Raw genomic sequence first — 22,420 nt, 5'->3', positions numbered from 1 at the left:
CCGGGCCGATGCCGGCGCCCCGCACGGTACAAAGGCCGCGGGGTCTTTAAGGCGCCGCCGTCCCCGCCGCTCCCCTCAGGGAGGCCCCGCCCCCGGGGCGCGCCCGCCAATGCGTTTCCCGCGCTGCCGCCGCCCTCACGCCCTCACGGCCTCCCGCCCTCACGGGCTCCCGCCCTCCCGCGGTGCAGGCCCGGCCCTGCGGGCGCGGCCGGGGCGGAGCGGAGCGGCCCCGGAGAGCTCCGGCCGCCCGCAGACGGCGGCGGCGGCGGCGAGGCGAGGACATGGCGCGGGGCCGGCGCGGCGGGCCCGGCTGAGCCGCCGCTGCCCGCGGGGCGAGAGGCCCCGGGCCGCCGGGCGGCCGCCGCCCCGATGAGCGGATGAGGAGCGGGCGCGGCGGCCGGCGGTGCCTGGGCGGGGAGCCGTGCGCCATGAACCCCGAGCTGGCGATGGAGCCGCTGGGCAGCCTGCACGGGGCGGCGGGGCACGAGCCGGAGCTGATGGGCAGCCCCAGCCCTCACCACGGCGGGCGCGGCGCGGGGCCGCTCCGGGTGCCTCCACCGCCGCCTCCGCCGCCGCCGCCGCACCAGGAGCTGCCCCCCGCCGCCCGGCCCGCCATGGTGCCCAGCATGGCCTCGCTGCTGGACGGCGCCGCCGAGTACCGGCCCGAGCTCTCCATCCCGCTGCACCACGCCATGAGCGTGCCCTGCGAGGCCTCGCCGCCCGGCATGGGCATGAGCGGCACCTACACCACGCTGACGCCGCTCCAGCCGCTGCCGCCCATCTCCGCCGTCTCCGACAAGTTCCACCACCCGCACGCCCACCCGCACCACCACCACCACCACCACCACCACCAGCGCCTGCCGGGCAGCGCCGGCGGCGGCGGCTTCGCGCTGATGCGGGACGAGCGCGGGCTGCCGGCCGTCAACAGCCTCTACGGGCCCTACAAGGAGGTGCCGGCCGTGGGGCAGAGCCTCTCGCCGCTGGGCAACGGGCTGGGCCCGCTGCCGGGCGCCCAGCAGGGCCTGCACGGCTACGGCCCGCCGGGCCACGACAAGATGCTGAGCCCCAACTTCGAGGCGCACGCGGCGATGCTGGCGCGGGGCGAGCAGCACCTGCCCCGGGCGCTGGGGACGCCCCCGGCCATGCTGCCGCCGCTGAACGGCGCCCACCACCCCGCGCCCCCCGCGCCCCCCGGGCCGCCCCCCGGCCGGGAGAGGCCGCCCCCCGCCCCCGGCCCGCAGGGGAGCGGCGCGGGGCAGCTGGAGGAGATCAACACCAAGGAGGTGGCACAAAGGATCACGGCGGAGCTGAAGCGCTACAGCATCCCGCAGGCCATCTTCGCCCAGCGGGTGCTGTGCCGCTCCCAGGGGACCCTCTCGGACTTGCTGCGGAACCCCAAGCCTTGGAGTAAACTCAAGTCCGGCCGGGAGACGTTCCGCAGGATGTGGAAGTGGCTGCAGGAGCCGGAGTTCCAGAGGATGTCTGCCCTGCGGCTGGCAGGTAGGTGCGAGCCGGGACCACCGGGGGACGGAGCGCGACCCTCGGAGCCCCAGCGCCGCCCGGCCCCGCGGTCCGTCCTCCACCGACCGGCCCGGCCCGGCCCGGCGCTTCCCCGCGGGCTGTACGGAGCCGGCCGGACCCCGCTTCCCCTGGCTCCGGCACCGCGCACCCGGCTCTGCCCGGCGGGGCTCGGGGCTCCGCTCGTACTGCCGGGCTGCTCTCCAGGGCCGGGTGCTGAAGCTGCTGAAGCTGCGCTCTCGGCCAGCATCCCTCCTGCCGCTGCCGGGGCGGGCCGGGCGGGGGCTCGGCGTCCCGGGACAGGCGGGGCCGGGGGCAGCGGGCGGGGGCCGAACCCCTCAGCCCCCTGCTCCCCGCAGCCCCCGGACCCCGCAGCTCCCCGCAGCCCCCGGTCCCCGCAGCCCCCGGTCCCCGCAGCCCCTGGTCCCCGCAGTCCCTGGTCCCCGCAGTCCCTGGTCCCCGCGGCCCCCGCAGCCCCCCGCAGCCCCCGGCCCCCGCAGCCCCCCGCAGCCCCCGGTCCCCGCAGACCCCCGCAGCCCCCGGCCCGGCCCGGCCGCATTGTCCGCGGAGCGCGCTCGGGCGCCCCCTGGCGCGGTCACGGAGCGCCGCAGCCCCCATTGTTCTGCGGGGGCCGCGGGGGGGGCGGCGGGCAGGGACCCCCGGTACCGACCCCCGGTACCGACCCCGGTATTGAGCCCTGCACCGCCCCCGGCACCGCCTGCACCGGAGGGGAGCGGGACAGGGCCGGCGAGAGCTGTCCCCGCCGTGCCGGCTGTCCCCGCGGGTCGGTGGGTGCCCGCAGGTCGCCCCCGGCCGGTCCCGAGCGAGCGCGGGCAGAGCTGCCCTCCCGGTGCCCGGAAACCGGGCCCCGCGGCCGTGGGTGCAGAAGGACACGGGGGGCTGTGGCACGGGCAGACACGCAACAGTGGGGCAGACCGCAGCAATGGGGCGGGGGCCAGGGGCCGGGGCGCTCTGCTCTGACAGCCGCGAAAATCCGGGGATATTTGTGCCACCGAGTCCGTCCTTTTATTTCCATCGATCCCGACGCGGGCAGATGGTTTCGCGGTGGGCAGGCACACAGCGGGCTGTTCCCCGGGCTGCCCGGAGGGGCCCGAGGGCACACGGGGGTCTCCGGGATGGGGAAATGGGCACAGAGAGTTCCCGCTCCAGGGGCAGGGATGGGATGCGGCGGAGCGGGGCGAAGGAAGAGGAGCCGCGGGTGATTGATGGCCGTAATCCCTGCCCGACCCCTGAGAGAGGTGCTGCGGGTTAAACACCCACGGCCGGGGGTCTGCAGAATCCCAGAGAGCGCTGGGGCTTTCCCCAGGTGCGGGGCAGTCGGGAGAGGGACTCTGATCCCCCCTGGGCTCTAAAGCCGGCTGCAAACTCCTCTTCCAGCACCCGCGGGAATCCCTCGGTTCCTCTCTGTCTGCAGCCCAGTCTGCCTGTGACAGGGGTGCGGGAGGGACGGGAGGGGTTTGGGTGTTTTGCCGAGCACGCGGTGATGTCGCCTTCACAAACAAACGCGCATCGAGAGGGGAAATCGATGCAGATAATGTTTAGAAGATTAAAAGAGCATTAATGCTGGCAACGGGAGCATCAACGCGTGGACCCAGTTTTCATTGATCTGGAACCTGAGCCGGCTCGTTTCCAGTAACGTGGCTGGTGCTTTTCCTTCCCAGCACTGGTCCCGGGTGGGGGTTCCCCTTGGAGCTTTGCATATGGGGCAGAAAATCAGGAATCACGGCTGCATGCAGAGTTATGCCTGTGTAATCCTGATCTCTGCTTTACCAGTCCCCCGAATGCCTCTGCATCCAGGAGTAAAGTTTGGAGAGAGCTCAGGTGCTGAGCTGAGCCAGGGACTCCCCGTGGAGCGGGAAAGACCTTTGCAAATTACTTCTCCCTTCAGGAAATCGATTATTTTAATTTTCTTTTATTACCACGTGTGAATATGCGGCCCCATTGCCTCAGTGCTTCCTTCTCCCCTTTTACTCACTTGCTTAAATCCCTCTGAGCGTGGGGGGAAAGCCACAAGTATTTCAGGCTTTTCAAAACAAAAAAGACCCACCAGCTATTTCCCCCATACTCCTGGAAATATTTTCCCAAGTGGGGTGCAAACCTGCTGTCTTTGAAGGGAAATCCTCCTCTCCCTGTGGGAGCAGTAGCACTATGGGTGTGCTTAGTATTTATTCTTGTTATAGAAGATACATAGTGTTGTCTATTCCAGTCTATTCTAACCTAATCTAAAATAATGTTATTATTTCTGTGCTTATTGTCTATTCTTGCGGGTCTTTAAGGCTCCTCTGTCAGGGGGAGTTCTGGGTGCTCTGGAGCTCCGAGCACCTTTTGGGGTCCCCGTCTTGTCGCCGGGGGAGCTGCGAGGGACACCCGGGGGCTTTGGGAGCCCCGGACAAAGGCTTTTGCCTCAAAACCCGGGACCTGGTGCCCAGAACGTGCCGGGAGAGCGGGGCTGCCCTTGGACGGGGGAATCGGGGCTCGGGAAAGCGGGGCCGAGGGACAATCCCGACATTTCTGCGGGGTCAGCAGAGCTCCTTCCGCGGTGCCTTATTGACGGTGAAACGCTTTGGTACCAAAACACCATCAAAGGTTCAGCTGTGCCGGAGCTGTCAGGACCACGGAGAGCGGCGGGGAGGGACCAGGGAAGGGAAGGGAGGAGGAGGAGAGCGGCTGCCGCAGCCAGCAAAGACCTCGGGGCAGGAGGACTGGCCCTGTCCCTGTCCCTGCCCGTGGGTGACAGTGCCAGTGTCACATCCCAGGGCTCAGCCCCTGCACGTCCAAGTGCCCCAGACTGAGAGGAGACGTCTCACACCCTTCCTCTGCCTCTTTGTGCCATACCAAATGTTTCTTCCCTGGATCTTCAGGTTATTTTGTTGTCTGTACCTCCAGCTAAATATGAAGGCGCGGTAACATCTATGTCAGGCACATTACCTATTTATAAAGCTATTTCTCAGCCTTGAACTGAATATACAGGTATGTAAAGGCTCTTTGAAAGGTGCTTAGTGGCCTGAAATATTGGTGCCCTCTCCAGCTATAGATTAGTGGTTGTGTTTGAACAATCCATGCGGTAAATTGTGGTGCCGGCTGATAAATTTTATTTCTCGTGTAGCGACTTTCCAAAATAATATCCTGCCCCCCAGCCCTTGGTTCCACATCATTTCTGAAGGCGTTTCTGCCGCACAGAAATCTGAATCCTGTTTTTGCCAAGCAAAGGGGGTTTATCGATTTCTTGATTATTTGATAAAGTTAATTCTGAGTGCATTTTGGATTAAATGCATTTCTGTGTTTCCCCCCCTACTTTTAAAAGGAACAATTAATTGGTCATTGTGTGTTACTCATTCTGAAGCTGTTCTTCACTATTTGTTATAATTTTTTTCCCCCCACCATCTCTTTTTTCTCCTGTATCTCTTGCCCATCACTGTTTGAACTGAAATATCCCAAACACAATTATCCCTCTGCAGCTGAAAATCACCACAATTTATTTGTAGCGAGGAATGCAAAAAGGGGAGAACATTTTTTTCCCAAAAGGAATTATTTCCCAGTAACTGTTATTGGTTCTTCCCACACTGTGTAGGGGCGTTTTTGCTGTGCTCCCTGCTCATCCTCGGTGCTGGATTATCCACAACCCCTTGTCCTGGATGCTGCTGCCATCCAGCAGCTGCCGGAGCTTTCCCTTCCCTCCCAATTAGCCGTGCCGGGGGATGAGAAGCTCCCTGCAGTACCCGCAGGGCTGTGCCGAGCCTGTGAGCGCTAAAGGCAGCTCACACTCCTCTCATCACTGCGGCTCCCCTGGAGCTGCCTTCAGAGCCGAACGGGGCTCTGCAGGTGAGCAGAGAATGGCTCTCAGAGGGAAGGCAGGCCTGAAACGACATCACTTGTCCTGACAGCCTGCCCCTTTCCTCAGCAATCTCCAGAGGGGGATTTTTTACCTAAGCGATCTCTTTCAGGGCTTACAGGTACAAAAAACCCCCTTAATGACTGGCCTTAATCTCACTTTTTGTCTTTTAAATCCTTTGCTTCTCATCTTATCCCCACTAGGCACAGCAAAAAAAAAGAGCACTCCCTTCCTTCTGATAGCAACCTGTTTGTATTTAAGGCTCCCATCTTGTCTCCTGTCTCCTCTGGAAAAAGCCCGTCATACCTGGGCGATGAATATGCAGGGAAAGCACTATATCCAAGGGGACAGATGATACATCTCTTTTTCCGAGGTAAAAGATTTTGTATCCAGCTCTATCAATCTTGCAGACTTCTGCATAAAAGGCTCTGTGATTTATAGAGGGGTTTGCACACAGAAATCATACCAAACAGACTAATCTCAAATGGGTTTGGTGATAACATCAGCCAGACAACTCGCTGATGGCAGAGAGAAATGCAATCAAAACAGAAATTGGAGCGTTTGGGGGTTGTTTGGGGGTTTTGAGCTATAAAATCAAACTGCTCCATTGTGGAAAAAAAGAAAGAGACTCAAACCACTGGTAAATGCTGCACAGAGGAATTATTAGACAAGCGATAGAGGCTGGCAGGTTCCCAAAACACAAATTGTCTCCAAGACCAAAATATCTCTCAGTAAGCAGGGAACATATTTATGAGCAGCGGTGATTTTCCAGCAGTTCTCATCCCCTCATAATGGGATGGGAGCACGGGGCCTGAGCCGAGGCATTAAGCTTTGGCAGCAGCACCGGGCTGGCTGCAGGAGGTGAAGGAAGAGCAGAGGAAGTCTTCCTCCCTCGGAGAGCTTCCCACACACCTTCTTCTTCTTCTTCTTCTCCGTGTTCCTTTCCCCCGGGCTTGTCCTGCCCACTCCTTCCTGTGGCTCCTCTCCCCTCCCTTCCCCAGCTCCACCCCTCTGGAGCCCCAGAGGGAGGAGAGACCCTCTCCTGCTAAAGCTGAGCTTTCCTAAACCCCCGGGAGGGAGGGAATGGGGACTTGAGTGTGTGGAGAAACAGGGCTGCCCTTGCTTTGTGATCAGCCAAAGTGCAGGGAGAGCTCAGAGGGCAGCACAGGTCTGCCTTTCCAGAGCTTTGCTCCTGTGCTCTCCTGTTCTTCCTAACTCCACCCTATGGATAACAGGCAGTAAAAGGAAATGCTCATGTCCTTCTTTCTCCCATGGGTCAGAATTCCTGAAAACAGGAGCAACAGCAAGGATTCACTAGATCTGTCCTTCCCCTTGCAGTAACATTTCATGCTGTTGTTACTCAGCTCTTGCTCACCCACCCCAGCTTTAAATTCCCAGCCCTTTCTTGGAAAAGATGCCCAGAGTCCTTCCCTGTCTCCGCAGGAGAAGGACACAGCTGTGTTTGTGTATTTCTGGGATGTGCTGGCACATCACTTGGAGATGCTGCTCCAACAGGCAGAGCACTCAGCGTGGGGAAGGCCTGGCTTCATCCCTCTGCTCTGGCAAGGGGAATATAAATCCCTGTCACTGGAAAGTGCTATAATTCAGCTGGAAACTATTTAGGGATTCAAAAGGGAGAATCTCCACCAAAAGACGAATCATAAATCTCCCAGGTGTTGGCCCTGAAGGACTCTCTGAGTGCAGCTGGAAGGATCCAGGGCTGTGCTGTGCTGGACGGTTCCAGTGGTACCCAGAGGCTCCTGTGCTGAGGTGGGTGTTGCAGAATTTACAGCAGAATTTACAGCCCAATTCCAGCCATCCAGCAGATTTACAGGAGACTAACAGCCTGAGAGCTCTGGCGTGCCAGGAAGAAACATAAAGGAGCCACGTCCCCAAAACAATTCATCTTTTCTTCCCAGAGAGCTGCAGGGTGTAGGGCCTGGAGGGGAGAGGATTCCCTGGGATTGTGACAGGATTGAGAGGGTACCAAGAAAACACCTTCCTGGCTGCAAACACAGCCAGGCTGTGAGCTTCTCTTTCCTGTGGGCACTGCAGGAATCCCTGGATCTCCAAACAGGGAACACCTCAGCATTGCAATGGCTGAGCGAGCAGAATTAACTTTGTGCTACACATCCAATCTGTTTTTTCTGGATAAATGCCACCAAGGGCATTCCTAGGGTTTCAAAAAACGAGGAGTTTGATGTGTGTGCAGCAGCTGGGATGAGCAGCCCTGGCTGCCCACCCCGACAATGTGATTATTTGCATCTTCATTCTGATTGCTCCTTGTTCCATAATGATTTTGTACACAGCGGAGTACTTAACCTAATTTGTATTGATCTCAATCGCTCTCATTCGTGCATACTTAATTCAGAGAGGTAATCAGATTGATTTCTGAGGCCTAGTTTTTAAGAGATTGTAGTAACAGGGATGTACAAAGGGTTGCTTTAAGTGGATCACAGCAAAAGGAAAACATTTGAAATCTTTAGAAAACGTTTTGATGGTCATTTCATTGTGTTCAGTGTTAGCAGAGTAATTACATTTCCCTCACATTGAGGCCTCTCCAAAATGCAATAGAGGAGCAGTTTTAGTTCCATCAGACACATAACTGGGTTTGGGTGGCTTTGAGGAGCAGTTTTAGTTCCATCAGACAGATAACTGGGTTTGGGTGGCTTTGAGGAGCAGTTTTAGTTCCATCAGACAGATAACTGGGTTTGGGTGGCTTTGAGGAGCAGTTTTAGTTCCATCAGACACATAACTGGGTTTGGGTGACTTTGCACCCACACAAACCACTGAGGTGGGATCAATATTCATGGCTTGTCCTTAGGAACGATGGAGAGTGAGGACATTCTCCTGGATTAAGGGAATATTGGTCTCTGCTTGGCTCCTTCTTACCTTTGCTCTTTGTCTCATGACTGCAGAGTCACTTCAGCCATTAGTAAAATCATCCAGAACCAGAGAGGCACAGGAGCTGTGTTGGTGTTTCCAGTTTCCTGGCAAGTGGCTCCAGTTCTCCCTGGGACTCCTCCCTGGCCTCTTCCTCCTCCTGATGCTGGTGACATTCATGTCCTCATGTCTGTCTCCCTCCGGGAGAAGTGTAGGAGCCCAAGGGAAGCCCTGGAGCATCCCTGCTCCGTGCCTGAGGGCTCAGAGGGTGGCCCTGAGCTGAGCACTAGATATTCTGGATATTTTTCAGGATTTGTGGCTGTTTGGAATGCCTGGGCTGGCTAAGTTCCTCTCTTGTGGGGAGGCAAATGGAAAATCAGAGTCATTGTTGCAGGCAATCAGACAAATGAACTGTTAGCAGGGAATTCAGTGTGATGATACTCAGGGTGTCACAGCACAGCACCCTCTTAATGCCCTTCGTGGGGCTCTGCTTTGGTCCACACTAAGGGAGGCAGCACTGACTCCAGTTCTGAGCAGTTCCTGTATAGTTTCTATGGCAGAGCATCTTTAATCCAATGCAGAAGAATTTTTTTTGTTTATTTTTATGCTTTTATGTTGAGGTTTTTGTCCACAGTATGGCTTTCAGTTCTTGCTGGTTGTCCATTTTCTTCCATAGGATGTGTTCAGGTTCAACCGCAGCTAATAAATCAAATTGTGCTTAGAATCCAGATGGTCTCTTCCCTTCCCTCTGCTGTTAAAACCTTTCTCTTTCTTCCCGGAAAATCACTTGATTTTATTAGAGTGCTCACCCCATTTTTCTCTGCTGAGAGATGCACGTCAGGTGCAGCCTTTGCCTTTGTGGGGCCTTTTCAAGAGCAAACTCAACAGTTCAAGGAAAGTATTTACTGAATGCATCAAAAAGCACCTACCTCTGCATTATTTATTATCAGATACCAATAACTGTAAAACGCAGAGTATCTCAGGACATAAATTAGTGATGGTAGGAAACACTCCACTCGTCCCAGTGTCCCGGAACCGATTAGAAGCTGCAGCAAAGATGCTGGTGCTCATCATGTCCCCAGCACTGGGGACATCACCACGTGGATTCTGGACTCGTGGCCGAGTAAACCCAGCCTAAAATCTGCTTTTGCAGCTCAGACAGGCAGTGGGGTGTTATCTGTGCAGTGTCAGAGAGCCCAGGTCCTTCCCTCCTGCTGCCTCTGGGGTAGTGTCTGGGAGAAACCTGTCTGGCTTTCAGCCCCACTCTCAGGACCAGCCTTCTCTTTTGCTTTGGGGTATTTTGAGGTCTGACCTTCACCTCCCTCCCAGAGGCAGCTCTGCTGCAGCCACTGCAATTTGGCAGCTGGGAGGGGTCGGGGTGAGGCACTCCAACAAAATCCTCCAGTTTCCTGCAGAAATACTGGGAGGTCCTGCCCCTGCACAAGAGGAGGCAGTCAGTGCCACAGTGCCTGAGCCAGGCTCCACACAGCTACAGCCCTGACTGGGTTAATTACAGACATTTTCACAGTCTGACTTTTACTTTTGGGCCAGCTTCATTTTGCATTCCAGACCTGCAGAATTATTTAACAGGGCTGCTTAAAATCCCGCCCGCTTATCAATTCTCTGGGCTCATTTTGTCCCAGCACATTACCTAACCATGTCAACATATGGATTTTCTCTCTGTGCCCGGTGCAGACGGCCTGGGCAGGCTATTTTTAAGTGTGGGTGTGCTCCGGCAGTGGTATTGGTTTCAGCACTTGCTGTTCTCTCTCTGCTAATAAATACAGAGCAGCTATTAATACGGATGGGTTTTAGGATCCATTAGCATGGCTCAGCGATGGTCCAGCACTGCTGCCCTGCCTGACCTGAGCTCTGACGGGTGTTTCTGCCTGGCTTCACCCTGGGGACATGCCCTGGGAAGGGGGACAGGCAGTGGGAGAGGTGCCCTGGGGTGGTGGCAGGGCAGGGGAGGAGCAGGGCAGGACCAGGTGAGCCGGTGCCTGAGCCCTGCGCTGGGAGGCCGAGCAGGCCCAGGGGGTTTTTCCTCCTGGTGGTCACACAGAGTTGTTTTGTAGCTGGGGTTTGCTTTGGGCTGTTTAAAGGGACAGAACTTAGGTACAGCTGTTATTCCTGGCTATTGGGGATGTCAAGGCAGCGCAGCCCACTGGATTCCTCTGGGAGCCCTCTGGTGCCATGTGCCAGAGTGGTGCTGCCTCAGCCGGTGACACTTGCCCCCACCGTGTGACAGTGCCTACCCTGACACTTTCTCTCTGTCTCTGCCGCCCCCTCTCAGCCTGCAAACGCAAAGAGCAAGAGCCCAACAAAGAGCGGAACAACTCCCAGAAGAAATCCCGCCTGGTTTTCACGGACCTCCAGCGCCGAACGCTTTTCGCCATCTTCAAGGAGAACAAGCGCCCCTCCAAGGAAATGCAGATCACCATCTCCCAGCAGCTGGGCCTGGAGCTCACCACCGTCAGCAACTTCTTCATGAACGCCCGGCGGCGCAGCCTGGAGAAGTGGCAGGACGACCTGAGCTCCGGGGGCTCCTCGTCGGCGCCCAGCACCTGCACCAAGGCGTGAGAGGGCGGCCTCGCCGCAGGGCCCCTAAAGCACAATCCCCCCGCAAGCCACCCCAGCCCGGCTGCTCCCCAGGACACCCCCACGGCTTCTCGTCACTCTGGGCAGGCGCAGGCTCCACCTTCACCTCTCTCCCCACACGATGCAATGCTCAGGACAGGCGAGGCAGGTCTGAAGCGTTCTTGAGGCAGGTTTCTCCTGAGCCCCAGGTTTCCGTGGCCGGCGCCCACCGTGTGCTGGCCACACCACCCCGCGGCCACGCCACAACGGAGCACAAAGTCGGATACTAAAATCCCAACACTCCCGTTTTTAAACTCAGGCATGGTTTTGTTAAGTGTTTTCGGGGAAAAAAAAAAGTCAGATTTAAGATTTTTTTTTGGTTGTTTTTTTTAGTTTAATTTGATCAGCTTGTTCTCGGATCAGAAAAGTTCAGTTCTCTTGAGCTCACAGTATCAAGCACAAAGCCGGTAGCTACAGCCGTGGTCCTGCCCTGGGCTGCCCAGGGCGGCCGTGCCAGCCGCAGCCTGACATCCCAGGAACACCACGGAGACGGCATGAGCCTCAAGCACAGCTGGCAGTTCCTCACAAGCTCCGTGCTTGTACCTAATGCACACTCAGGAGGTCGATGGAACTGCTGCAGTTCACGGAGCAAACACAATGTTTTGGAAGATCTCGATTAATTTGCATTATTACATCCTTTTTAGTTTCTGGGGGTCCGGTTTCTCCTTGGCAACGGCTGTTACCGAAACCTTTTTCAGCCTTCAGTGTATTTTTGTTAATTTTATCAGTATTTTATGGTACTTCCAAGCAGGAAAAGCAACAGAAACGAGCCCTTCAGATGCCACCAACCGTTTCAGACGTGCCGCGTTTCGCTCTATCGCATCCCTAAGTTCCTTTATTCCCTGCCAGCTCCCCGAGCCGGCAGGAACACAGCACACCAAAGAGACAGGATTTCTGCAAGCCAAAGATGTTTATACCTTGCCATTTCTCTTAGTCGTGGCTGGGGAAGCCTGGCAAGCCCCAAGCCCCGTGTCCGGCGCGGGGCGGCGGAACGGGCGCCGGCCGCTGCCGCGCTCCGCGAGAGACACTTGAGACTTTTTTTTATGTGCTACTTAATCGAAACCAAAGAAACGTTTTTTCTGCACCTACTTCTTCTGCAACAAACTGTTCCATTGAAAGATAAAATGAAAATTTAAAAATAAAAAAAAAAATAATAAAAAAAACCAAACCAAGGAAGCATGTCAGGAAGCAAACGAGTCCCACACTGTGTTCTACAGACATCTTGGACATTTTCGGAAGCAGATCTCAAAGAAAGGGTTGACAAGAATGAGAACAAAGCAAAGCCAGTACAATTGCTGCTTCATTTGACAACTCAAGTCATCTTAAAGTTGAAGATTGTCTTTAATTTGTGCCTATGCAGTTTTTTCAAAAGAACAAGGAACAGAGCAACCAAAACCTCAACAGCTACCATACCAAAGATGAGAATTCTCACTACTTGTGTTTCTGTTTGTTTCTCCTCTTGCACGACTAATGCACATAAGCCCACTGATCTCTGGACAGGTAACCTCCTGTGAGTCTCTGTGCAGCCAGAAGGGTGGGTGTATTTCTGTTTTCCCTGTTTCTGCCCCCCACGGTCTCTCCAAGAGCTGCATGGACTCCAGGTGCAGGATGTTGGGATGCTGGTGCGTCTCCTCCCTCCAGGAAACACTTGTGGGTTGGCTGTGACTTGTGTGTTGGTCTCCTGTGTGTCTGGAGCTGTGAACAGCCACCCTCCTGTGTGTGACATCAGTTCAGTGACCTCCACCCCTCCTTTCCCTCTCCCAGGGATAAATCTTGCCATGTGTGTTCCCATCTCTGTCACTGTGAGTGCTGAGCAGCGCCACAGCCCAGCTCCAAACCTCCACCTGAACCAAACCCAAGCATTCAGCAGTTCCTGGGGCAGGTGTTTCTGACAGATTAGCCTTGTAATATTACATATTAACCCCGTTGTTTGATCCAGGTCATGATGATCCACATCATGGCATGTCCAAATTTATCCTCAGAGCTGGAGTGCACCTTGCTCCTCTCTGCCTTTAAACAAGGGCTTCATTTTAACTGCTTTGCAGAACTGCTGCAGTCACTTCCCAGTGATTGCACCTAAAATAGAAAATTAATCAAGAAGCCTCATCTGCTCAGGACAGGAAAGGTTTCTGGACAGCAAATTCAGGATCCTCACAGCTGAATTGACAGCATGTGCCTGCTCTGGGAATCAAAGGGTCCTTTAGCAGAGATTTCCAGGCAGATTCCAAAGAGATTTGGAGAATCCTTGTAGCCAGACATGGAATAAAGTTGCCAAAAAAAGGTCCCAGTCTGGGCTGATGTGTTCTGAAGGCTCCTCACCCAAATGCAGGATATTTGAGTGTGGAGTTTGGAGCCAGCAGGCTGTGGAGCAGGGCCCAGCTGAGGCGATGTGCTCACAGTGAAGTTTCACTTCCATTCCCACCCCCGTGTCCATCAGCCCAGCCCCTGGTGAATCATGAACTGGGCACTGCCCTCAGGGGAGCTGTGCTGCAAATGTGCCCCTGAAATCTGCAGGGGATGACACAGGAGCAGTGAAACCCCCAGGGCTCCTTCCTCACCTCCCCTTCCTGCAGGGAGAGGGCAGGAATTGTATCCCACAGGGAGTGAGCCCCAGGTATCCTGTGAGCACTCTGGGACACCTCACTGAGGCTCATCTCACCTGAGGGACGTCCAGATTGCCACAGCTCTGCCTCCCACCTTCCCCAGAGGCAGAGGGGAGCTGCCCACAGCTTCTGGTGAAGCCTGGGAGCAGAGACCTGGGCCTTTTGCTCCTGCTCAGAGCTCATCCAATAGTCCCAACAAAGGGAGTTAAATCAGGTACTGAATGACTTACAAATTTCCCCACAGTGAAATTCTCTCCAAAGTGTGTAAGGCTTCTCTCAAACACGAGGCTTCTCTGGGCTGGGGCCTCAAATCTATCAAGAGTCACAATCCATTTTTTCACCTGAAAATCCTGCTGCATTTTTTATCCCTGCATCTCTCATGGCCCCGTGTGTGACGTCTTCCCTTCCACTGTCCACTCTCTTGGCTTTTATGTAGCAGCTCCCTGGGAGCCAGAGCCTGTGGTGGAGCTCTCTGTCTGTGTGGGCAGAGTCTGTGCCGTGCTCTGCCCACAGCCCCAGACTGTCGTGTTCCTCTCTGGGCCACGCACTGATGAGTCTCTAGAGCTGTGTCTGTAACCTGTCGCTTTATTTATTGTGCTGCCAAAGACTCGTGTGTACAGAGAGTATCCCAGCACCTCCTGGGGCAGGAACTCCCAGTCACAGCCTTGGGCACAGCCAAGATGAATTCAATTTTCAAGATGTTGCTGGATCTCCCGTGCAGGAACAAAGAATGTGCTCACTGCCTTCGGTTGCAAAGCTTTATTGTGGATCTCTCTTACCTACAGCTGAACCCAAAGACCTCAAGGACTCAGACCTTGGACCCAGCAAACCCTGCTCAGCCCCACGGGAGGGGAGGGCTCTGCTGTCCTCTCCTCTCCCTGAGGAAGGCACGGGAACCACATGGGATTGCAAAGAGTGCGCTGGCCTCGGGCACAGCCAGTGCTGCCCTTGCTTGTCACAGGCCCTAAGTATTTTTATGATCTGGGGGAACTTTCTACTTGGCCTCCTTTATATTTATTACAGGGAATTTTTATTGTTTAAATTTTTTAAGAAGGCAAAGCTTCAAATGGTTTTATTATTTAATTTTTTTTTCCCAGACACTTGTGGGTTTTGACCCGATATATTATCTATGGATAATGTAATTTATTTAATTTAGTCTTAGGGCAGGTCCTGAGATCTCTGTTCAGTGTTTCGGTTTAGCTTTTGATTTCAGTGGGAGTTTTGCCTGAATGTAGGTGGGGGGGGTTTCAGGCTCTGATGTTAGCTGTTTGTATCTATTTAATTCAGCCATTTGTGAGTTCATTTGGGAGTAATTCTGTTTATTTATCCATAGGACTGTTGTAGCGCATCGGGGATGCGAAGCCTGTCAGTAAACACACCTCAGAGTTGGTGTTGCTTTGTAGGGCAGCCAGGTTCTGTCAGACAGGGGAGCAACAACTCATTCCTTAAAACAGAAGTCTAGTTTTGATTCCTTCTTTTAGTTAGCTTTAATTGTTTAAATATCAAAGTTTAAATTATTTAAGTTAATCTCTTCTTTCCTGATTAGAAAGTGTGACACCTTTATTATGGCACAGGAAGCCTTCATAATATAACTTATTTATTTAACTTATTCATCACCACCCGGGGATGAATACCCTTGTAGAGTTTTTATTTTTTATTTAGAATTATCTATAAAGCACTACAGCTGATTTCCTGTAAGAACAGCAGAGCGAACTTTGAGGACAAGCAAAGAATATTCAGCCTAAAACTGTGCGTTCAGAAAAATAGGAAAAAAAAAAAAAAGACACTGGGATACTTTGCCTGAACTTTGTGGCTTCTTAAAACTTAAACTGGGGGGAAAATAATCCATGCTAAGCAAAAAGAGAGAAACCCTTAAACTAGCTGCTTCCAAGAATGAACTTCTGTGTGTGGAAAAAAAAAAAGAAAAAGGAAAAAAAAAAAAAGGAAAAAAAAAAGAAAAAAAAAAATCCATAAAAAACCTTTCTATTTCTAGTGAGAACCAAAGAGGCTACCTCACTGACTTTTCCATTTGTAATTTTAATCGTGTTGATGATACCAAAGATACCAAAGATTTCTTTCTCTGTGCGGTCTGCATCCTGCTTGTGCTCTCTGATAACTCCCACTGTTCTCTCCTACACCCAGAAACGTCCAGCAGAGCCCAGATTCCAAAGAAACGCTACCCTGGAAGCTGCCAGTTCTGGTGATGCCCTTTTCTGTGTTCCTTTCTCCTTCCTGCCAGCCAAAACCCTCCGGAGACGTGGAGCCGCTTCCTGCTCCAGGTGCCACCACTGGAGAGCCCGTGGGGCCTGGAGGTGACTCCGGGGTTTGTCCTCTGCAGATTCCCTGGGGAAAGGCTCTGGGCCGGCACGGGCTGTGTGTGTGCAGCAGCAATTAGCATTGCTAATTACTATTATTATTATTATTATTATTATTGTGCTTGAGCAGAACCCAAGGCTGATGTGGGGCCACAGAGCCTGGGGCACAGGAAGGTTCCTCCTGCCTGTGCCCCCCTCGCAGCCTTGCACAAATCCAGGAGCCTCTCCTCACCTTTGGTTGTTGTTTACAATTACAGTTTTCAGATAAAAATCAATTAATTCCTTTTCTCAAGTTAGCAATGAAGTGAGGCTACATTAAGCTCCATTAGCATCACGTTCCTGAGCGATCACTTCCAAGTTGTTTGGTCGGTCGGTCGGGAATTAGCGGTGCCCTTTGGCACTGGGGTTTTGAGCCTGCCTTATGCTGTTGCTGGGACTGGAGCAACGCTCTGAGGAGCCCAACCAGCCCAGGCTGGGGCAGCTGCTGCGGGGCCCGGGCCTTTCTTTCCCTGAGGAATCTGCCTGATCCCTCGGATTCACAGAGGTGACCCACAGCTCCACGCAAACCCTCCGCTCCAATGAAGTGTTGCCTTTTCTTTTGTGTTTCTTGGGGGCTTTAAGCCCGTGTTGGGAACGGTAGGACTCGCCGAGTGTGCTTTTCTCTCTGTCTCTGTGTTCCTTCAATACAAAGCTATAATAATTCTCAGGATGCCTTGCGGGCGGGGGGAGCCGCTTGTCCCCGTGCCCTCGGACACAGACAGTCCCCAGAGCTGGCAGGGTCCCCGCGGCCCCCCCGACTCCTGCTTCACTTGCCAAGAGTGATGTTACCACGGGACGAGTGCCTTGCTTGAACCAAAGCAACGATTTTGCCAGTCTAGACCTCTCTGTGCTTTTTTTTTTTAATTCTTCCTGTGAATACCTCAGCTTCGACTGGGCCGCCGAATCGTACCTGGTGGGCTTTTGTACTGTGGTGCTTTGCAATGCAGCCCTGCAAAGAACAGACTCCTGAAAATACCAAAGGCTCTCCTCCTCTTTCTCCTCTTCCCTCCCCCTGTCCCTGACCTCTCTTTCTCCATGGTTCCAAAGCTTTATTACCAACTGGGCATGTTGGCAACGCAGACCGTGCAATCCCTTACCGAATTTTCTCAGATATACCTCATAGAGAAATAGCTGTTTAGCGTAATGTTATTATAGCGTATGTAATAAATTATTTACTGTTTCTTTTTGGTAACTGTGATTTAAAGGAGAAAAAAAAAAAAAAAGAAAGAAAAAAAACAAAACAGAAGAAGAAGAAGCTTTATATGTTTTAGGTTGTGCTTTTGTACTAGACAGAGAAGGTGCGCTTAAAAATGTACGTCAGTCTTTCTTCCCATTGGGGTTGTTTTGGGTTTTTTTTGTTATTATGGATCGGGGAAAAGTTGCAGAATGAGCCCAAAGTTTACAGTTTCATATTTTGCTGAAGAAACAATCTGTGTTCATTTGCTCTGTTGGAAAAGGATAAAAAAAAGAAAAAAAGAAAAAAAAAAAAAAAAAGAGGAAAAAAATTATTTTCTACATTTGTGCTACTTGGTCTGAAGAGCTGATTGTCCTGTGTGACGGTGTAGTATTATAATTAGCAACTGCCAATCAGCCGCTCCCATGTTTATGCATGAGGCAAACCCTTAGCAGTGTGATGCATCGTGGTTCTTAATGGCAACTTCTTCCTTTGGGTTGGGACAGCTCTTTGGGTTGGTGGTGTTTATTTATGCATGGAGCCCGTTAGCTGTTGGCAGTCGTGGCGCAGTTGTGTTTGCATTTTACGCTGTGAAATCACGCCCGGTTTCGCCCCGTGCAGCTCAGCACTGCTCAGGGCGGGTCTCCAGGTCTGTCCCTGTGCTGAACAGACCCAAATTCAGTTCCCAATCGCCATTTGAGGAGGAGATGGGCCGAGTGGCAGCTTCTCCCCAGCTGATCCGATGATTTGTTCACTCAATCCTGCTCGTCACGGAGGCTGCCGGGTGTTTTTTCCCAGCCTCAGGAGTTCCTTTGGCTTTATGGCAGCCCCTGGGCCGGGGTGGGTGCTCAGGGACCAGCAGAGCTGTCCCAGCCCTGTCACCTGTCCCGGGGCTGGCCCGGGTGTCCATCCAGCACTCCAGCTGTGTCCTGGGGCCAGGTTGGTTAAGGTGCTTTATCCCCCCTTGATTTGCCCAGAGCCCCGTTCAACAGTGGGTTGTGTTTTCTCTCCAGAGCCCCATGTCCCCCTGGTCCCGGGCCGGCCTGGCCATAAAGCCAAACCACCTGCCCAGTGCCCTTTGCTCTGCGGGGAGGGGCAGTCCCAGCCTCCCCAGGAGGCCTCTGAGTCCTGGCAGAAGAGTGTTGCTATGGTCTGTCATTAAGGGTATTTTAGAGATGTGCTCTCATTAGTGCAAGGAGACCTTTTTTTTCTTTGGCCTTACTCGGTAGGTTGTGATAAATGATGAAAGCTGTGTAATATAGTCGGGTGCTTTTCCTTTCCTGATTCCTCTGCCAAAGACGGTACCAGACACAAGACCTTTAAGGAGGGGTTTTTGTCAAGACAGTTGATGATTGTAACAGTGGTTCATCTTCCAGAAAGCTTTCCACGTTCTTCCGCAATAAGCAGAGCCGGGATGTTTGGGCAGAGCCCTGCTGGCAGATGCCACCACTCCTCACCGACACCAGTTGTTGTAAACCAGGAGTACACCCGCTTTCCTCAGTCCTGAGGCTACGAGGGGTATGTGAGGCCATGGCAAGGGCACAGCGGGGGCTGCCACCAGCTGCTCCAGCTGGCTGGAATTTGCCAAGGTACTTGTATTATTGAAATTTAAGGTCTATTTTATTATGTCATTTTATGTCATTTTTTAACTTTGTGGAAGGTGGTATGTTGAACTGAGTGTAAGCTGAGTTTTTCAGACAAATAAAGTAGCTAAAGAGTGAATGTTATTTTATCATTAAAGGGTTTTTACTCACTGATTTGTGCCAATAGATGTCCTTTATCTCAATGACAAGTATTACATTGCTTTCAAAGTTTTATTTATAGCTATTGATGTAAAACCCCCCCACACATATTATTTGCCAAAGTTCAATAAAGGAGGAAAACGATGCTTTTGCTTCCTTGTGCAATCAAAAGTTCCTGGTTTATTTCCCAGGGTTTTTCCCACCAAACCCCATCCCACAGGGTTTTGCCTGGGCTTGGGCTGCTACAGCTCTCGGGGATAGGAGGGGTGAGGAGAGCTGAGCACAGCCAGGCTGACACACATCCCAGAAATGCTGCCTGGCACTCAGGGCTTGTGAGCAAAAGTACTTGGAAAAAGACCTGGCACCTTCCCCCACGAGCACAGCTGGTGTAGCTGGGATATTACAGGAGAAATCACTTTATATTTATGTAACGATGTAATGTAATTACCGTAAAATTCTGTTAGTTACTGCACTTTCTTTCCCTGAAGCAGCTCTACGGGAGGAGGCAGGAGGTTCCTGGAGCTGAAATTCCAAGGCAAGGAGGATGTAGCAGGTTTGCTTTCATTCATTCCTTCAGTCAGTCACTCACCCTCAGCTGTGGGCAAGTCTTATTTGTCTCCTCAAAAAATAGCGCAGAACAAAGTGCACAAGAAGAGCACTTGGTTGTATTTCTGAATTTAAAAACCAAAGCAAACCAGCCCTAACTCAGTTCTCTCTGACCAGCAGGAGCAGGTGAGCCTGGGGAGGGCGTGGGGGGACCCCAGAGCCCCCAGGAGTGTCCCAGCCCCAGAGCAGTGACAGGGGTTCATTGTCTGGGCTCTCACCTTGGCACCAGTGTCTAACCTTGGGGTTAATAAACTCACTGAAAAATTCGTTTTCATGCTCCTTCTCTTTGTGTCCCTCTCTCCACACCGAGCCCAGATCCTGCCATTAATTAAATTTACGCTGCTTCATTTCACTTTGCTGAGTGGCCACGGGTGCCAGATAAAGGCAGAGAGAGCTGCCTCCTCAGCACTTTGTGTCCCGAGCCCCGAAGGTGCCTCTTGCAGCCTCTGTCCCTTCTCCCTCTGGCCCCTGAGCCAGGGGGAACCTGCTGGCTGAGCAGGGTTTGCCCAAAGCCCCTTGCCATGCACGGAGGTGGTGAGGACTGCAGGAAGGAGCCAATGTCCCCGGGATGGTGGCCGAGCACAGGAAGGGTAAAATAAAATCCCTTTAACAGCAAAGAGGCCAACGTGGTGACACCGAGACTAATGCAGCCGCGGCAGGTCATTTCCATCTCACTTGCAGGATTGTTCCCCCGGGAACGCATTTTCCAGGCACTTAGCAGTGGGCACAGCTGGAAGAAGGAAATGGGACCGTTTCATTAAGCTGAAGGATGAGCTGGGGGTGTGGTGGGACTGCAGCCGGGCTGGATCAGCACCAGCTTTTCCCAGTGCCAGGCTCATTCCTGTGAATTCTTCTCAACTCACAGTTTCCTACCCCTGCCAACAATCAGTTATTCCAGGTCCAAGCGCTATAAACCCTCCTCAGTTTTGTCAGCAAAGATAAACAAAGCACCAAACCATGGCAGGGATACAGGGACACCCCGTGGCAGCCGGGCTGGGTGCTGTAAGGAACAGCCGCTGCCCTCCTCCTCTCCTCCTCCTCCTGCTCCTCCTCCTCCTCATGAAGTGCTGGCAGCTCTTCTGATCCAAACACCGCGCGCCGCTGGAAACCCTGCGGGAACTCCCTCGGGAAACAGCCCGGGATGGAGCCTGCGGGGAAAGCTGCGCACCGAGAGCAGGGCAGGGCGAGGGAGAACAGCAGGAGCTGCTGCTTTTGGAGGAAAACAGCAGGAGATGTTTCTTTCGGAAGAAAACAGCGGGAGTTTTTGCAATGCCAATGATTTCCAGCATTTGTGGGATGGAGGTGCTGAAGGAAAACAAGAAGGACAAAAAACCCTCGGAAGAGGCGGCGTGGCAGGACACCAGGGCGGGATCACCGGGTGGGAACGAGTGTCACCAGTGTCCCCAACACAGAGAACCAGCCGAGGGCAGCTCTGCCCGCCGCAAGCTGCACCCGCTGGAAGCCGCTTCAGCCTCCGCACACAGCAAAGCTCCGGGAGGGACTCCGGGGTCCGGCTCAGAGAGGGATAATGGCAGGAAGCCATAAGATATTAACCCAGCAGATTAAAACAATACAAGACCACTTTGGGTCATGTTACACATCCCTCCCCTCCCGCCTGACAGCCCGAGAGGTTCCAAGGCAGTAAAACAGCACCGTAATGGCCCAATAACTGCGGGATAAAAGCGCTGGGGGAGTTGGCTGTGAGGAGCCCGGCCCCTCCGGACCGCTCCCAGCATTATCCCTTAAGTGCTCCTTTAGGCTTCCCTGGGAGCGCCGCCTGCTCTGCTCGCGGGAGAAACGCAATTAGGCCCCAACTGCGGGTGATGTTCACACGTTATGGATCATCCTTAGACATGACAGGAGGATGGAGTGCTCTGCATTCCCCGTGACAGCTCCCTCTCCATCACTCCCGGAGCTGCCCGGCTCCAGTGCCCAGCCCCTTTCCTGCCCCGCCAGCGCTGGGATCGAGGCGGCACCTCTAGAGCAGCGCTCCGAGCCTGGTCCTGAGCAGCTCCAGGGATGGGAAGGAGCGCTTTGTCCCCTCCCTGTGGCCTTTGGGGCTCAGGTGTCACCGGAGCAACCCCGGAGCAACCCCGGAGCAACCCCGGGGGACCAAAGGCCACGAGTCTTGGAGATGATCCCTCTCTGGACAGACAATCCATCTCCACACGGTCATGGAAAGGATGCTCGTCAGCCAGGCCAGGGGACTCTGATGAAATAACCCTCTCCTGGCCCTCGCTGCTGAGCACACATTTAGCAGGAGAACAAAAGGCAGGTTTTAGACCCGGTCCAAATGTGCAAATCCTGAGCTCTACAGGCAGAAGTAGAACCTGCTCCCGAGGGCTTGAAATGCTGATTTACAACTAAATCCCTTGCCCAGGTTGTGCTGCTGGAGACAAGGACTTCTACACAGGATGGGAGACACAGCACAGCTCATTCCATACTCAGGAATTTGCTCATGGAAATGGAAAAAGAAACGGGGCCAAGCAGGAAAGCAGGTGTAGAGTGAGCCCTTCAGGGAGAGGGAGGGAAGGAAAAGTGTTTCCACACTGTCAGAGATTGGTTTGGATTCAAACAGGACACTGCTGAAGTTCTGCCACGCTCACACAGCCAAATCCCCACTCAGAGATAACACAGCAAAGCTTGGCCTGGGATTCCAGAAGAAAAGCAGCACCAGCACTGCTCTCCTCCAGATTCCCCACCTCCCTTTGTGATGGGTTTGCATCCTGCTCTCTCCCATCACAGCCCAGTCACCAGAGCTCACTAATGGATCAGCTCGAGTATCCAACATCTCCAATCCCTGCTCCAGAAAATAATCAATCAAGCATTTAATTAGAACATGGGCAAGGAGCTGCCCAGAGAGCGCTAACAGGGAACAGAATAAATTATCCGTCACAGGTGGGATCCCATAGCAGGGCAAATCCCCAATTCACCCTCCTCTCCAGCCTTTTCAGGGGGTGAAACTCACCCCAGCCTGACACCAGAGGTGCAGAAAGAACTCCAAACACCAGCAGGAAGGGCTCTTACAAAGACACACAGCTCAGTTATTT

General features: G+C 53.7%; 1 protein-coding gene across 1 annotated transcript; it reads left to right on the top strand.

Annotated features, from left to right (window-relative positions):
• Positions 1 to 377: 377 nt before the first annotated feature.
• LOC310922206 (one cut domain family member 2-like) lies at positions 378 to 10,869 on the top strand (the record flags this gene model as incomplete). The annotated part of the gene is made up of 2 exons (XM_083882644.1): positions 378 to 1,500; positions 10,548 to 10,869. The coding sequence occupies 2 exons, from the start codon at positions 378 to 380 to the stop codon at positions 10,832 to 10,834; spliced, it is 1,410 nt and encodes a 469-aa protein (XP_083738770.1). The 3' UTR covers positions 10,835 to 10,869.
• Positions 10,870 to 22,420: the final 11,551 nt, after the last annotated feature.

This window comes from Zosterops lateralis (assembly GCF_965231275.1).
Source record: "Zosterops lateralis genome assembly, chromosome: W".
In the NCBI taxonomy this organism is placed as follows: Eukaryota; Metazoa; Chordata; class Aves; order Passeriformes; family Zosteropidae; genus Zosterops; species Zosterops lateralis.
This window is presented reverse-complemented; position numbering and strand designations above follow the sequence as displayed.